The sequence below is a fragment of the Haemaphysalis longicornis genome, unplaced genomic scaffold (genome assembly GCF_048455015.1).
Source record: "Haemaphysalis longicornis isolate Haplotype H1 unplaced genomic scaffold, Haemaphysalis longicornis Haplotype H1 scaffold_9, whole genome shotgun sequence".
Taxonomy (NCBI): domain Eukaryota; kingdom Metazoa; phylum Arthropoda; class Arachnida; order Ixodida; family Ixodidae; genus Haemaphysalis; species Haemaphysalis longicornis.
The window spans coordinates 12,417,246-12,434,572 of NW_027526460.1; the positions used below are offsets into that span (position 1 = coordinate 12,417,246).

The 17,327-nt window shown below is 45.4% G+C and overlaps 1 protein-coding gene across 1 annotated transcript in view; it reads left to right on the forward strand.

Moving 5' to 3' along the window:
* Cct1 (chaperonin containing TCP1 subunit 1) overlaps nucleotides 1-17,327 on the forward strand; it is a 37,289-nt gene that overhangs the window by 12,359 nt on the left and 7,603 nt on the right. The window contains exons 8-11 of the mRNA XM_077683735.1: nucleotides 651-826; nucleotides 7,629-7,752; nucleotides 9,647-9,839; nucleotides 11,321-11,484. Of these exons, the coding sequence (XP_077539861.1) occupies nucleotides 651-826; nucleotides 7,629-7,752; nucleotides 9,647-9,839; nucleotides 11,321-11,484 (657 nt within the window). The remainder of the gene's footprint in view (nucleotides 1-650; nucleotides 827-7,628; nucleotides 7,753-9,646; nucleotides 9,840-11,320; nucleotides 11,485-17,327) is intronic.

Consider the following 17,327-nt stretch of genomic DNA (forward strand, 5'->3'; position numbering starts at 1 on the left):
TAATCTTATTCTTGTGGCCTTTCATTCTTCAACAAGCTGTATCCTGTCGTCATTTTGCACTCTCTAGCATGAACCAGGCTGTTCACGCTTGCAACCTACGATGTCTAAAATGGGAATATCCACTCGCTTGCTTGAACCAGGAAAACAATTGGAGCGTGGACAATTGTTGTCGCAGTTATTTAAGTAAAATCGGCAATTTTGAATGCTTAGGTTCAACGTAGACAAAAATTGACTCTGTGGTGAAAATTTTCTATGGGTCTGTTTTGTTTCTTGGTATTCAGCTCTATAGGCAAACTTTTTACTCAGGCCTACTGGTTCGTCATATTATTTTGTTACAAGTGGGGCCAAGCTAAGTTAAGAATCACATCTAGCATGCTCCCAGCATGACCAGTGCTGCAGCAATCGTTGCAACTACGAAAAGGCGGGAGTGATGCCATCTGCCTGTCCTTGACAGCTGTCCCCCGTGATTAGAAAGAGTAGTGGCCTGAATAATCTTCCTGTGTGGAAAAAACTTCATGCTACACCAATGAGGGACAGCTGCAAGTGACATGAGGCAAAATGGGGCTGATACTTTGGTATAGAACACCCACTACCATGACAGGCTTCTTGCCTGCAACACCTTCTCTTTATTTTCTCTCCCTCTTCCGTAGAGAAATGGACATCACCAAAGAGCGCATCTCCAAGATCCTGGGTGCCGGTGCCAATGTGATCCTGGTCACGGGTGGCATTGACGACCTCTGCCTCAAGTACTTTGTGGAGGCTGGAGCCATGGCCGTGCGCCGCTGCAAGAAGCAGGACCTCCGCCGCATCGCCAAAGCCACCGGAGGTGTGTCACGCCACTTTGGCCTCTGGCGTTTTCTTGGTCACTTCTGCTCTTGTCCCAAGCATGCCTGGTTATTAGTTTATCATGGGCTTGTAGTCGCCATGGTTGTTAGCCTATGGAAAGTCGGTGCATGCACCAGGTGGTTTGTTTCTTGACAGTGGAAGGAGGAAACGAGAGCTGTATGAAATTCTGCATGATTGTTTGGCAGTAACGTTCAGCTATAGCTAAGAACAGCAGTCAGCAGAGCAGTAGATAGGAGGAGGGATTGTGTGGGCACAAAACTTGCGACAGTTTGAACCTGCTTTGGTGTGTAGCTGGTCACAGTGGGCATTGCTCAACTCTTTCGTTACCACGCCTATTCAAATCGATCATCGGTGATCGATGATTTAGATTGCCTATTTCGACATGTTGTAGTCGTTTCTCGTACACCTAGTGTGGCCAGTGGTTAGTTTAGGCACTGCACTTTTAGAATTAGTTTAAATTTTCCCGCTCCGGCGACATTGAGATTTTTGACGGCGTTTTTTGTGAGCTGAGGTGCGTGTGTTTTTGAGGAAGGGGGCGTGGCTGCTGCACTTGAGAAAAAAGAGAAAAAAGGATGCAGGTCGTGGTTAGGCTGCATCACCATCATATTTTTTTGTCAAAAGGCTCCTGGCAAGTCAAGTACCAAATAATGTTGTCAGCTTTGCAGTCGGACAGCGTTGAGAGGTGATAATTATTTGAAAATGACACCAGCTATTCACTAGTGATTTTTGTTTCGGAGAAAGGGTAGCTTTATTCTGCCAAATCTTATTTCTGATTGTCCCCCGCATGTCCAGCAAGTGTGCCTGGCATTTTCAGCCAGCTTCCAGCAGTTTCGGTTTCATTTTCGCGTTGCGAAATTCATATTTGGCGCCACTATACAGTTACCCAACTACAAGCTCATTTGCCGTGGCGCCTCTGTTGCCCGCTACTGTTCCTCGAAACAAGCGTGCCGCCTGTGCTTCCACTTTATCTACGCCTTACTTCTGCGATAACAGCTTCCGCTGAAAGTCAAAAGGTAACACCAAGTTGTTGGGTATCAGTTCATACAAGGAGAAGGCTTCCAATTGGCCTTGAACTGCGCCAGCTGTTCACTGGCCAGTTTCGGTTTCATACGAGGGTATACCCGGAGGTCTAGTGTCAGTTCATAGTAAAACGGTCTATTCGGACAAAGTCTCCAACAGCCTTGTATTTGTTTATTTTCGAAATTGTTAGGTGGCGCTAAAATGTAGATAAAATGTAGGCTCATAGTGCTGAACTCGCTTCATAGAACGACGGCGGCGGCTTGGTGAAATCTTGCTGGGCATGATTCTAGCGCATCACACCTTATTCCTGCAAGCAGGGATACCATAGTGAGTTGGAACATGATAATAAACCGCAAAAGAAAGTTCTGACTGGTAAGTGATCATCAGAACGTCAACATTTTTCAACTCCAAGCAGATTTTTTCGCCTTGCTTGCTTGTCTTCAATTTCAATATCGTGCCAGTCATAAACATTGACAAGGTGTTTTCACATCACATGGAGGCTAATTGGGGCCTTTAGTAATGTTAAACCACCAGATTTCTTCTAGAGAACCATTCAAAATAGCAAAATTTGAAATAGAGGTTGTGCTTCACAATAAGGCACGGGCACCATGCGGGCTAACATTTTCTATCTGACAAATTGTACCGCGCAACTCAATTTTTTTTTTTTTTTTTCAGAATGGGTTTTTGAAATTTTCACCTACAAAATGTATATTCTAAATTCTTTCTACTACTGGTAGATTATTATACACAACTTACTTTTTTTATTTTATTCGACGCCTGGACAAAAATTTCAAATTCGATAATTTTTTTGCAATCATTATATAATATAAAAACGTTATTAAAACTGGTGTCGTTGGAAAGCGCGTGGAATCATCTGCATTTTATGTCTCTGCAATGTGTGCCTAACCAATAAGTATAGCACAGGAAAAATGTTTTGTTAGACCTCTCAAAATTGGTCAATTTCCCGCGGTAACGAAAGAGTTAAGACCAAAGGGTAAAAACAAGTTGGCCTGTATCTGTAGGTTAGGTTGTCATGAATACAAATGTACCACTCGCAGCAGCCGCAGTTGCTTGTTAAAGGAGTACTGACACAAAATTTTTGTGTTGCATTTTTTTCCCCCAGCGGCTGTAGGTTCCTATGAGCCCACTAATCATAGAATGGCACATTAGATTGTCAAACGAAGCATAAATAATTACTTGCAGTTCCATTTATTTGTGCCAGTTTCGGTTCCAGTGAAGTGAACATCGAGGTGGTCACCATGACGGGAAGGCGCATCTGACGTCACTGTTCTTATCGTACCACAGCCAATGTGGGCATGTGCATCAAACCGGCTTGACCTTTTATAGTCGCACGTGACTGACGTCCCGTGCGAATATGTGACGTGGCTGACACAACTGTGACGTGATGCACAAGGCGGAAAAGCGCACGTCAACAGCACCGCGGCCGCCTCGATTTGTCACAGGAGCCCTGACGTCGGCCGTTTAGGTCAAAGCGCAGATCAGTGCTGCCACTCCTGCGCCAATTTGCGCCAAATGAGGTATCCTGCGCCATCCTGATAAAAAACCACGATTTTGCAAGCAAGTGCGCCAACAGTGCGCCAAAATTTGTGTCGCGCCAATCGCGTGCAGCCTGTTACAAGCACTACTTCGCAGTGGTCTCTAGACATGTATAACTAAATCGGGTTGATAACTTGAACTCCCTCGCACCCGTAATCGTGTTTTCCGTGGTGAGTTTGGTTGGCGCTGTCACTGTACTGCCGATACAGTGTTTTCGTCTAGCAAGTCATTGCAGCGCTGGCGTACCGCGGGTAAAAACTTTCCTTCTTGTTGTAGTTTCCAATAATTCCTGCTATAAACAATAGGTAGTTTTAGGTGGCATTTATTGCCGGCCCTCTCCGCTCCGAGAGCCAGAGGGAGCGCCGTTTTGCGGCATGCGTGACGCGGTCGGCTGCAAGCTCTCGCTTCGCTTGTTGGGCTCGCGGAGGGGACCGCCGCAAGTGAAGCGGGCCGTGAAAAACAGCCAGTCTCTCTAAAGCACGAACCTCATAGAGCGTTTTCTGCTCGCGAAAACGCGCCGCGTAAGCACCCATACGCTGCGCGCGGCGCGGCAACATGGCGGCGGCTTCGGCCGCGAAGTGGTGGGAGCTCGAGCGACCACTTTTAAGCGCTCTCTAAAACACCGCTCAAGGCGCGCACAAAGTTGCTTGTGTGGTAAAGGAGCTTATAATGTGGGCGAAATCGGTACTATAAAACATCATCCGCGTCGCTAGTGAAAACGTCCATGCAATACCTGCCGGGGTGGTAAGCCTAAAAACCGCCGACGGAGCGAGCCAGCCGTGACCGGGCTGTCTCGAGCGCTTCAAAACCGCCGCCATGAGGCACGCGCCTCCCCATTGGCGCAACTCGCCAGGCTCCTCCCACTGCCGCGCGCGACGCGCGTCTTTTTCTGAGCGTGGTAGAAACTGCCGCGTGCGGGCGTGAAAAAATCGCACGCGCAACGCCGACACGCACGAATCGCATGCAAAAGTGCTCCATGCAGATTTCTCGTGCACATTTCCAGCTAGCTTGGAAATGCGCGCGAGGACTGATAGCAAGCGCCTGCATCTAATAAAATGAAAAAGTAAAACACGAGGGCTTGCCTCAACAATTAAGGGGGGACACTGGTCTTGAGGACATTTTTGTTATTTTTTAACCTATGTGCTTGAGATTTACACATTCACTGTATTTCAACATCCTGAGCACAAATATGCCGTCAGTTTTCGTCTATGGGGTGTAAGTTTAGAGTTGTGCAACATGTTATGTCACTCCGTTTCGGGCAATTTTTTCATTATGTACCTACAAAATACTCAAATAGCTTTTATCCCTTTGTGCTCTAGAAGGACCAGGGAGTGCAACTATACCACTGCAGTATTTTTAGCATGGTTTCTGCAAACGCTGTAAAATTCGTAAATGTCAGGTCATCAATTACCAATGTTTTTGTGGAACTAACTGCATAAAATCTTGTGCCAGCAAAAAGAAATTCTGTACTTTTGCGGTTTTATTGCACTGTTCAGTTCATAAGCTTTCGAATGCAGCAAAAATGATGTAAATCGAACCAGTACATCCCGAGATATTGTACCCGACAGCTGACCATGTGGGAAAAAAATTGGTTCTGAGAAAACAGGGCGCGAAGTTTGCAAACATAGGCAAAAATGGTCATTTAGGCAACTTCAAAGGGCGACAGCTTTGTGAATACTTATGATACAGCTATGATATTTTGCAGGTACATTCTTTGGGACCTGTAGACTGCAAATAAAATTAATACAGAAAATTGATTTTTTGGCAAATTTTTGGTCCTCAAGACCAGTCCCCCCCTTAATAAACTAGAAAAGAGGCGCATTGTTTTTTTGCTAGGCAGGTTTTTCGAAGCCTTTCAATATTCATTATTGTGTTGCATGTAGTCTTTTATCCACACCAGAAAGGAACTAAATACCTTGCAAATTATGTTTTGTTGCATTTTTGCTATTGCGTGGATACTTAGGGGATTTAATTGCATCAAACTTCTGGCGACTTCTAGCGACTGTTTCGAAATAAGTGGGAAAAAAATCCCATTGCCCCAGGAATGACAGGTTGGGCTATAAAGAGCCAAATATGGCTACTTTTTCTTGTGGTTGTAGAACTTTTCTTTATTGGCTATTTCGCTATTCTTGGGCTATTGGGAGAGCTGACTGTGAAAGCTATTTTTAATGCATGTTCGAGCCTGCCAACTATGAAGCGTTTTCAGTGACTCCTTGAAAAAGACTTCCCCTAGTAGGGACAAGAAGACCATTATTCTTGAGCTGTGCTGTCCATTTGTGATCGCGTGTGTGAAAAGCACCTTGAAGCGCATTCCATGGCGACCTCCACATCAATTACTGGACGATACTGGTCAATTTTTAGTGTTGAGAGATGCTTTGGACACATCTAGCAGTTGATGTTTAGTTGCTCCAAGGTGCTCCAAAACTGGCATTTAGGTGCTCCAAATTGCTCCAAAATTAATAATTTGCTGATACAAAAATTGCTCCAGATCACCGTTCATCAGTGGCACCACTGGCAGATGATGCCATGAACTTGCTCGATGGTTCAAGGATTAAAATTGATTTAAAGTAGGTTCTACAGAACATTCACGGTTTAAACTTCTCAGGGGGTATCTGCATATACAATGGAAGCTTCTTTCATAGTTATCTGAGCTGTGAAATTTCGTGTCAGTGCTCCTTTAAAGGGACACGGAAGTATAAAAAAGCAAGTTTGGCTATACCGGTAGATCAATGTGTTGTGGTTACAAATATACCACCCGCAGCAGCAGGAGTCACTTGTTAAAGGGACCCTAAATTGTAAAGGCAAGTTTGCCTACCTCAGTAGATCAGAGTGTTGAGATTACAAATATACCACTCACAGTGGCAGCAGTTGATTATTAACACCAAAAATGTATGTATGTATTTATGCCAAAAATGTAAAAACAAGTGTCGACGCCCATGCATTGCCTGCACATTGCAGTCGGGGGCGCATTAGAATCGTGCAAATACGGCACCGGTCATGAGCTTTTTAAAAGGTGCCTCAGGCCAGACGGTAGGCTTTGTTTCAGTTTCAATTTTGTTGAAATGTTTCTCCTTGCAAACAAGCACAGTCAGAAGACGCATGCGTGTCGGGGAACATTAGAAAGCTTACTGCAGCATGTATTTTCAGCCCCATCTTTCTGGTGGAAGTACCTTGTGGGCATTCCTGGGGATCTTTCGCCAGCGCAATCAAGCCCTGCTCATGAATAGCAGGGTTTGATGGCGCAAGGAGCAAGGAATGAACCCACGGCCTGCCACATCTTTTACAAAGGTTAAGGCGCTTCAAATAGCAAATGGTTTCAATGTTCCCCACTCCACTTTTAAGGCTAGCAGGGCATTGATAAACTAAGAAGCTCAAGGGATTTTTGCTGCCGCTTTGTGCGCATCAAACAAAATGTTTTCTGCCAGGTACGTGGTGTCATGTTTTTTACATCTGGACAGTAAGAACGGCGTCAACTTGTTTATAATTTTAGGAAGTGAGCTTACCTGCACATTAGAATCATGCCAATTTTGTAATGCCCCTGTCACAGGGCACTTTCTATTGCAGTTAAGTCGATCCGGATCAGGCGCTGCTACACAGCAGTTTCAATCGCGATTGAGCCTGATCCCGCTCGAACTCAATCCTGGTTTCCCAAGCGCGATCGGGCGAAAGTGGTGGTACTCTCATCCCTGCTGTCTAATGGCACAGAAGTTGACAGCTTCAACTAATGCCACAGAATGTATCTAATAACTTGACCCAAATAAGCGTGCAAAGTTACCAGACGCCGACCGCGAAGTATATTTTTGGCGCCGCCTGGCGCACGTGAGTGCAACCGGTGCGCCTTCTCAATCGGGATTGAAACGTGCTGTGTAGCAGCAGCGGTGTGTCTAGCGCGCTCAAAAAGTCAATCGCGCTTCACTTCAATCTGGATTGAAAGTGCCTTTGTGACTAAAGTATAACTCAGCTGTTAGTGCTTCCCCTACACTGCTCACATTGTGTAGCATGACAAGAATTATGGCCCCTTTAAGGAAAGTCCCTCTAAAGCGCAGTAGGAGTTCCTTGCACGCTTGGATGAATAGTCATTGCAGCAGGTAGTGCACCAGACAACTATAAGCTCTCATAGCCGAGTCGGTGCATTGGAGTTGTCGCCCCTTGGTGTGTAATGCTTGGTGGCGTCTTGCCTCTGCCCTCCCCTTTTCCCACGGCAGCCCAGATGCTGATCAGCCTGGCCAATGTGGAAGGGGAGGAGTCCTTCGATGCCACCATGCTGGGGGAGGCCGAGGAGGTCGTCCAGGAGAAGATCTGCGACGACGAGCTCATCCTCATCAAGAAGTGAGTGGCTGCGCCTGCTGCACCCACGGGCATCGTGTCTCTTTTTCCATCGTAGATTTTTCAGTCTTGCTTCATGCTTTGTTGGCCTAGCTGTGCTAGTTATACTTTTGGCTTGGTGATAGAACATTGAGAAAATCCTTCGTCATCACTGCCTGAGTTTTTTTAAGGTATGCCACCACCTTTTTCAAAAGAAATTTTACATTTTTATAGGTAATTTTTTTCTTTTCTATAGACCTTATAAAGGACCGTCCTTTATGGTATTTAGAAGTTAATGTTGTTGACAAGAAATACCCCAAACATGGGCGTTACGTGAACATTCATAACTATTGAATTGACTGCAGGAATTGCAAAATGTCTGGTACAGAGGTAGCCAACAAACCGTACTGTGCAACTAAATAGGATCTTTGCCATCTCGTAATATGAAACCAAGTTGTAGTGAGAAAATCAAAGAAAACAAAAAAACGTGCCGTTTTTGTCTGCATTCCTTGAAATAAATCATGATTACATCAAAATTTACCATCAGTTTTTAGAATTCGTAGTTCATTGCACAGAGTGGTAACAAAGAGAAAAGCCAGCGAAGTTTTATTGAAAAAGAATTATTCATTTTGGAGTTAGAACTGTTCACGCGAGAAGAAAGTGCAAAAAATCAAGTTTTGAGAAAAACAAGAATGAAGTTTTTTGATCCGTGTTTAAACCAGGTAATCCTGTCCGGGAACATTAAAATTCACCAGGTGCATAGCTAGAGCTCTTCTTGGCTGCCACAAGCTTGTTTTTGGCTTACCCTGCTTCACTTGATACCGGTCTCTGTTAAAATATGCTACGGGAGTGTGGCAGCCAAATTCGATGTTCGCTTCCCTCAAAATATCTTCTGTACTTCTTTTTCCATCGTTAGAGTGTATCACAGCCCCATACATACCAAAAGGTAACATGGGCAGGACACATGGACGTCTTAGTTGCCTAAGTCAGTTGTGCAAAAACAGATGATAGGGTCTGCATTCGTATAATCCTATTACCTTGCAATAAAGATTCTCGCCGCGGCACGTCACAATTATTCTCCAAGTTTTCAAGCTTTGCAGCCATAACCGATACATTCATGTCCACATGGTCTTTGATTGGAGCATTCACTGTGTACTGATTGTCACAAAACTTTCACTTTTGTCGCCTCTTCTCTTGAATTTCATTACCTTTTTATTTAAACATCCAGCCATGTTATTAATCTTGTTTCTGCTAAAATAATAAATATAAAAATGACGAGCCTGCTGGCATTCACAGCAGGAGCATAAAGCCCTGCGCAAAGTAAACAACAGAGACACTTGTGGGGTCACGCATCCCCCTTACAGAAATTTAAAGCAATGTTTAGAAAAAAGGAAGACTCAAAAATTGTCTTTTAATATTTTAATACTTTGTTAGGTGTCAGACTAAAAGATACTAGAAAATTTTTAATGTACACTGCTGATATTAGCTGCGTTATCAGTTTCTGTTACTGCACCGCTTAGTTTTGGTTTCAAAATCATCCACCAGCTGTTAGAAAATTGGTTACAACTTTTGAACTAACTGAGATAAGGGCATGATTCTTTCTGCGGAACGTTTTAGAATGCTTGAGGGTTCTCAGAATGTAAGAGAAAAAAATAATTTTTTTTTAATTGTCTTTTTAAGGATGGTGACACATCTTAAGTCTTTGTTTCGCATTGCATTTGGTTGCCAAAAAAATTAGTTTGTTTCACACTTGGCGAATGAAGCTTGCCCTTTCTGTAATAATTTTGAATGGTTGCGAGTAGTTCCAGAAAGGCAGCAGGAATTGAATTAGGACTTTGTTTTCTGTTTCAACATCCGTACCTGTCTGCTGCCCACGTTGAGAGGGAGCCCGCTGACCTTTCCTTCCTTCTCTGTGCAGGCCCAAGGTGCAGACAGCCAGCTCGATCATCCTGCGTGGAGCGAACGATTTCTTTGTGGACGAGGTGGAGCGGTCCATCCACGACGCCTTGTGCGTGGTCCGCCGGGTGCTCGAGTCCAAGACCGTGGTGCCCGGTGGAGGAGCCGTGGAGGCTGCGCTCTCCATCTACCTCGAGAACTTCGCCACCTCCCTGGTACTTGCCGCAGAGACTTCCTGGCAGCCTAGATTAGGCACTCCGTAGAAGAGCGAATTGAAGGCGCGGTGTTGCTGGATCAAAACAACTAGGTGGATTTTTTGCTACCTTGTTTCGTAAATAACTTCAGCAAAAAAAAAAAATTAAGCAAACAAAAATTGAGACAAAGTTCGCAGGAAGCTACTTGCTTACTAAAAAATCTTACCAGCGCTAATGAATGCAGGCACTTTTGTCGTGAAACTACCTTTTATTCGTTGGGATATGTTTCTTATTTGTGTAGCTTATTATTGGTGTGCTTTTAAGTGGACATGCTCCTCTGGAGCTTTTGTTTTTCAACAATGATGTTAGGTGGCCGAAATTCAGCGCATCTTGTGATATGTGGAATCAGTTCGTGGATTGCTGCTTGCTATTCCTTTTTACGCCGAATTATATGGAGTTAAATGCCTCATCTGTGAACTCTTTTTCTTGGTAAAGATTTACTCTGTGGTAATATTGTGCATCATTGATCACCCCACCTTTAGGCACAATATCAATAATGTCAGAACCTAGAAAATGTAAATCGTGGGCCTCGCACTTTGCAAAAAAATTTTGTCCTGAACATTGCAACCGCAAAATAAATTAAATTGGGGACAATAAACTGTCTCTTTTGCGCATCCTCCTGAATTTTTGCAACACGGAGAACAAAAACATCCTGGAATGTTGCTAAATTTTTCTTCGGCGCACCCCTGAAGTCAGAATCGTTGCTGATGATAAAATCGACCGTGCTTGATTGAGCAGAGCTCACAATACTTGAAATTTGCATCACCTTTTTGTTGGCCCAAAGAGCTCGTGTTTGTAACCTTCTTTTGCTTGTTTGCACGTTCCCTTGCACCAACCTAAAGTCCGGCTCCTTGTTCCTATGTCATTTTCATTCTTTTTGTGTGTGTGAAAGAAGGGTGAACAAGGATAGCCAGGCAAGTGAAAACAAATAATGGACCAATTTAAAAAAAATTCCCCCGCATTTCCCCGAGGGGGAGAATGTGAAAGTGCGAATGCACGGTTGTCGGCCCGCTTGCGGCGCTTGCGCTCGGCCCCCGCAGCCCACCGCCTCGCCGCCTTCTCTTCCATCTCTTCCATCGGGTTTGTAGTATCACGTGTACACCACGCAGTTATCAAGCCGCTATAACACCGCTGAGTCGCCAACACACGCCGCTGACGACGTAGTTTGAATGCGTTAAAGATATAAGGCGCGTCACTAACACTGATATCAGCGTCGCGTCCGTGGCTTGGTCGGTAGAGCGTCGCGCTGCGGCCGCAAAGTCCTCGGATCAAAACCTGGCGCCGGATGCTGTTTCTTTTTCAAATATAGAGGAGCACTGCGGACGCCAACGCTGCCGGCGGTGGATGGTTTGGGGTCGCTTATAAAGTGCATTCGCACTTAAAAAAAAGCAGTGTCTTCCCTCGAGAGGCTGACCGGCCGCCTCTGCCACCTCTCCCCGCAGAGTTCCCGCGAGCAGCTGGCCATAGCCGAGTATGCCCGCTCGCTGCTCGTCATCCCCAAGACCCTGGCGGTGAACGCTGCCAAGGACGCCACTGATCTGGTCTCCAAGCTCAGGGCCTACCACAACAGCTCGCAGACCAAGCAGGACCACGCCCAGCTCAAGTGGTGAGTGGGCGAGCGGTCTGAAGAGGTCGACTCCCGCATAGGCCGGCTGCATGGCCACGCGTCGAGACGGTGCCCCTGGTTTGTGTGGAATGAAATAGTCTTTCCAACAGATTAGGAGATGATGAAACGCAGCACATACAGTCAAGCCCACCGATAACAATACAGTGCAGACCATTTATAATGTAACCGTTTATAGTGCGGGACTGTATATAATGCGGGTTTTTGTGACTACTGGTTTGCCTCCCACAGAACTCAATGCATAATCATACCGCTTAAAGGCCAACTGCACTCAAATTTCACCTCGGCCAAATTTGTTTTTAATGCGTAGTAAGTACCCCCAAATAAGCTGAGACACAAGTGGTAGCCCCGTGAAACGCCTCGTTAATCAGTCAGAAGCGTTTAAAAAGGCTCAGTCGCAGACCACTGTGCACCTGCCGGCGGATCGCGTAAACAGCCATGACGCACCTGTGACGTTCCAGCCGACGGTGGCTTTTTCCTCTGGCCAGCCACGCAGCGGGAGAACCGGTCGAGCTCTGCTGCCCCGTGCGCGCGTAGAGCTTGCGCGCAGACATTCTCCCGAACTGGTGACCGTCCGGCCGCTCGCTGGACGGCTGCAACGTCACTGCAATGGCCGCGCTCTCCTCGGTTTCGGTTTCAAAATCGCCGATTTTTGCTGGCCGCTTGCGGCGTCCACGTGCGTATTTCAGCTGTTGTATTTTGCATGTTGCTTTCTTTTTAAGCAGACTATACGGAAATAGGGTTTTCAAGAAGTCGAAATTTTGAGTGCAGTTGGCCTTTAAGGGGGGACGCGGGGATCAGATGGCGAAAAGTGACCAAAAAATCGTTTTTTCGGAAGTCACATTTTCGGATTGCACGTTTTATATTCTATGCGTCTGCAAAGTTTCCCCGTCGAAAACGATCGCGAAGTGCCAAAGAAAAATATTTACGTCAGCTGAGGTGACAAATTATTTCCGCAAAATGACGAAAAAACGGCAATTTTCGCAGCGCTGTATCTCCGGAACGACGGCACCGGGCGCCGCCATCTTGGTCGCGTTAGATTGGCAGAGTCTTCAACTTCCGATTTCCTGTCGCTGCTTTCATTGTCGCTCATTCACAAACGCACAAACGGCGGAAAATGAGAGACGGTGAAACGAAGCAACCGATAGAATCTAACACGCGATTGGCTCTCCGGCCGCGTTAGCTAAGACGGCTCTCCGGATTGGGTGCCGCCATGGCCACAACAAGATGGCCGCCGGGCGTTTCGGCTGACGCGCAGTTCGCACGCACTCCGTGTCGCTCGGTTTCGCGGTCGGCTCGGTTCCCGTTCAGTGGTTTCATGCTTTGCGATTCCGTACAGTGACGCTATCGTTATCGCGGCGATAATGCTTGAGATCGTGCGCCAGATAGGGAAGTGCGCGGCTCGAAAGACGCATCGAAAACGTGCCCGCGACATCGCCATGGTGCGTCCTTGAGTGGGAAACTCGGTGCGTCCGTGTACAATTGGTGTTCGTGAAGTGAACTTTTGGACGCATTGCCGTGTTATAAAACGCTTAGTTATTGCTGTGTTTTACAGCGAGCTCGCGAGCTTCAGGAATGGAATGACCGGCTCGCCAGAAGTTGCGGCGCGCGCTGCATTGGCGCGACGTGTTCGGGCAGCGGCCGATAGCGGGATCGGTTGCTATTGCGCGCGAGTACTAATAATTGATGTACGCAAAGTGTAATTTAATGGCAAAAGTAAAGTTGCTAAACATAGTAAGGTTACCTAAATTACGATCGTGGTGAACGTGCGCGTCGGGGATTGTAGGGAGGGGGGGGGGGTGCAATGAACCACGTAACCCGGCTTATTTGAGAAACTTTTTCCGTGGCTCTAAACTAGTTCGTACAACCAAGTCTGGGATTACACAATTATATTTTCAGTATTAAATTAATTAGAGAAGATGCCGTAATGTTACAGCGTTTAAAAAAAATTTAGTGTCACTATTTTTTTTTTATTTTTGCAATGTTTGCAATTATAATGTCCATTTTGCAATGCTTTTTTTCGCCTGAAGAAGAGCATGGCATTCTTATAATATTAATGTTGTAATTATGTAAAACAAATGTATATTCTGCCTTCAAATAGCTCATCTTATGCGTGTGATGCCCTGATATAATTTTTGACACTGAACAGCCTCATGTACTAAGCTGTAGCTTCATCAAGGTTATGACACCCAGAAATAAGCTGAAAGTCTGCTGGCACATTAATAAAAAAAAACCATGCCTTACTCTTCATTTTGGAGACAGCTATGCATTAGGCATACATGAAGTAAAATATAGCTACCCTAGTAGCCCATAGTAAACTTTTTGGTACACTCTGCGTAAAACTGGTGCTTCTGCCATCTAAAGGCCTACACATAGAAACCTCCAATGAGCCAGGAAGGCATCCCAGATGCACCAAATCAAAGGGCAAAGGTATGCGAGGTTGTCCCCAAGCAACGACAGCAAGGACTATGCTGCTGGTGCAGTTTGAAAATTGTGACATCATCGTAAACTTTAAGAGCCGTTTTCTCAAAAGTGCATTTTACGAGTTCTTCGTTGCTCGTGGAAAGGATAGCGTGGCAATCACTGGGCAGATTTTGACCCTGTCTGTTTTATTTCGATCCTTGAAGAGTTCTGCAGGGCGAGACAGTCTTGGATTTTCATTTTAGGGCCTCGTTATTTTTTAATGTGGAATTTATGGCTAGGTCAATTATGTCCTATAGGTTACAAGTGAAATTATTCTTTTCTGTAAAAAAAATGAAGGGTGTAAAAAAAATTTCAAGACTGTCTTGCCCTGTAGTGTTCTTTTGACTATAATTGAGAAGTATTCAGAACTTCCTAGCATGTGTCAATACCTTGCTAGGCTTTCCACGAGCGGGCAACATGTAAACCTCTGTAACACAAGAACTACTGAAGGTATCATCATGAAATTTTAAATTTCACCATTTGGAGTGCTTTCCAATGTGCTTGCCGAATTTCATCACTCTACGCCAAAAAACAAAAACGCGGCTTTCAACTTCGGAAAAATGACCAAAACATCGTTTTTTTGAAACCCGCATATTCGGCTTCTATGTTTCCTATTCTATGCGTCTGCAAAGTTTTTACGCTGAAAAGCGTCGCAAAGTGGCATAAAAAAATACTTTTGTCATGCGCGGTGACAAACTATCAGCGCAAAAGGGCGAAAAAACGGCAATTTTCGGAGCGCTCTATCTCCGCAACGGTGCCACCGGGCGCGGCCATTTTGATATGGTTAGATCGGCCGAGCGATCGTCTTTCCGGTTCCGCTCGTCTCTTTTATCTTCGTTCATTCACAAACGCACAAACGGCAGAAAAGAAACGACGCACAAACGAAGCTAGAAATAGATGCTGAAGCGCTATTGGTCCTCCCAGAACAACGACCCTCCTGATTGGACGTCATGGGCGCAACGCAAGATGGCGGCCGCCTGAGCTGCGTAGCGAGCGCATTGAGTTCATTTTCGCCGCTTCGCTCGGCCGAGTTTCTGTTCAATCTGTGGTATTCAACACGCATGTTATCGCGATGGGAATGCCTGAGATCGCGAGCCAGATTGCGGGAATTTGTGTGGCTCGAAAGGAGGAGGTCATCGAACGCTTCGTGGTGCGCGTGACTCTACCGTCGCCAGACCCCGGAGGGTGACGCGGTGTGCGCGCTTGCGATAGCGGTTCGTGAAGTGAACTTTTAGTCGGGTTTGCGATGTTTACACGCTTAGTTATTGCTGTGTTTTGACTGTGGACTCGCTAGCCTTGAAAAAGAAACGGTCGACGCGTCAAACGCACTGGCGCGCACGGCATAGCCGACGCGCATTGGAGCAGCACATGACTGGGCAACCGGTTACGATTGAACGCCAGTAGTTGTAATTAATGCCTGCGACGTTAGATTTAATCTTAAAAGCGACCTGACCAGCCATATCAGGTATAATTAAAGTTCGATATGTCGCGGTAAGCGTGCGCTGCGATGCGCGCGAGCCATATCGCCCGTATTGCGCAACGTTTCCCGTGCACTTGTAATTTTCATGCAAACAGGTTTGAGTTAGTAATATAGGAATAAAAATATGCTCTCTGCATTAAAAATGTACGTTGCTGTCGCAGCATTTAACAGTGATTTTTTAGGGAAATTATTGATACCATTGCTTAGGGCATACTGGCTTTGCTGCTAGAAATATTGGATGCCTTGAATGTCAAAAGTATTAAAAAAATATGCTCTTGCATTGAAGTTGGGAGTTATGCAGAATACTCTACCAAGCTTCAAAGTAGCTCATTTTCATCCTTGTGGTATGCAAACTTTTGGCAATGAACACCTGCACGTATGAGTACTAAGTTGCTGTGCCAGGCAAGATGATAAAACATAAAAAAAAGCCAAAAATGTTAAAATTTAAGTAAAAAAAATGCTCAACTTGTTGCCATGGTGACAACACTGCAAAAGGAGGCTGTTCAGTGCGATACAGCCAACCAGCTAACCTACTTTGCATTGAAAGCCCATTGAAACCCATCTCCCCCTTCGTTTGGTCTGCAAAGTGGGGTATGTACTCTTCACGGAGGAGCTGAAAATGATGTTTTCTGGAAAGAAAAAGGCTGTAAAAGGCACTCCAATTTCAAGGCAAGGCATTCCAGAAGCCCCATGTTCAAAAGGACATGAAAGGCTACAACCATGACGACTTTTGATAAGTGAAACCTATGTTGCAACTTCGGAAGCCGTTTTCTCAAAACAGTTTTTTTTGCCACCTCCGTCGCTTGTACCAGGGATTTTTTTGTGACCGCTGGGTCTATTTTGATTTCGTTTCTTGCATCACATTCCTTGATAAACAGTTCAGGTCGTGACACTCTTGGTTTTCCCGATTTGTTTTTTGTGATTTTTTTATTCGAATAATCGTTCACAGTCAACAGGCCTATTGCACATTAACCTCTAAAAAAATGAAAACCAAAAAACATTGTGTTGTAAAAAAAAAATTCTAAAACTGTCACGACCTCGTCCATTCATTTGGGAATGCAAAGCACTTTGAACAAGTTTTCTATCGTGTTTTATAAGCCGCTCAAGCTCGGTACAAGCGGAACAGAAAGAAAATTTAATACATAAAAAAGTTTTCAAAATATTAGTTTGAAATTTTTATGGTGTTATCACGGAAGCATTTCCAGTTGCTGCGCCAATTTTCATCAAAATCCACAAAGAAATAAAAAAGTTGATTTTGAAAGCCACGTCCCCCCTTAAAATGCGGTTGGTCAAAGCACAATACCGTTAGTGTGCGGTTTTTCGGCGGGTCTGCCGATCAACCAGCGCAGCTGGGGCATCGTTTTAGGGTGGCAAAAGTAAAAAGAAAGGATGAAATTGGCCATCTGGTGCTGCGCGCACCCCTTGCTCTCCTCTAACTTTGAAACTTCGATACACAAGAAAAAAATAGGCACTCTTTAGTTCACGCGTACATGATAACCACAACTGACCTTGCTTGACGCACCTCAGAAGATAGTGGCCCCTCTCCTCGTACGTGCGGCAAGTTTTTTCGTGAACCGCATGGCCCGTTTTCGCACACAATTTGTGCATGTCAATGTTGCACGTGCATTTTTGTTGTTTTGTTTGTGTGTGTATGTGTGTGTGTGTTGACGATTTTGCGCTCTCGTGACAGCTTCTTCGCGTGGCAGTGGGAGGAGCCTGACGATTCGCACCAATGGGGAGACACGCACTTATTGGCGGGAGATCCGAACCGCTGCAAGCAACCGCCTGGCCGCGCCAGAGATGTTTAGGCTTACCACCGGGGTATTTTTTGATGGGCGCTTTAACAGACAACCTGGGTGGCATTTTGTATTCCACTTTCGCC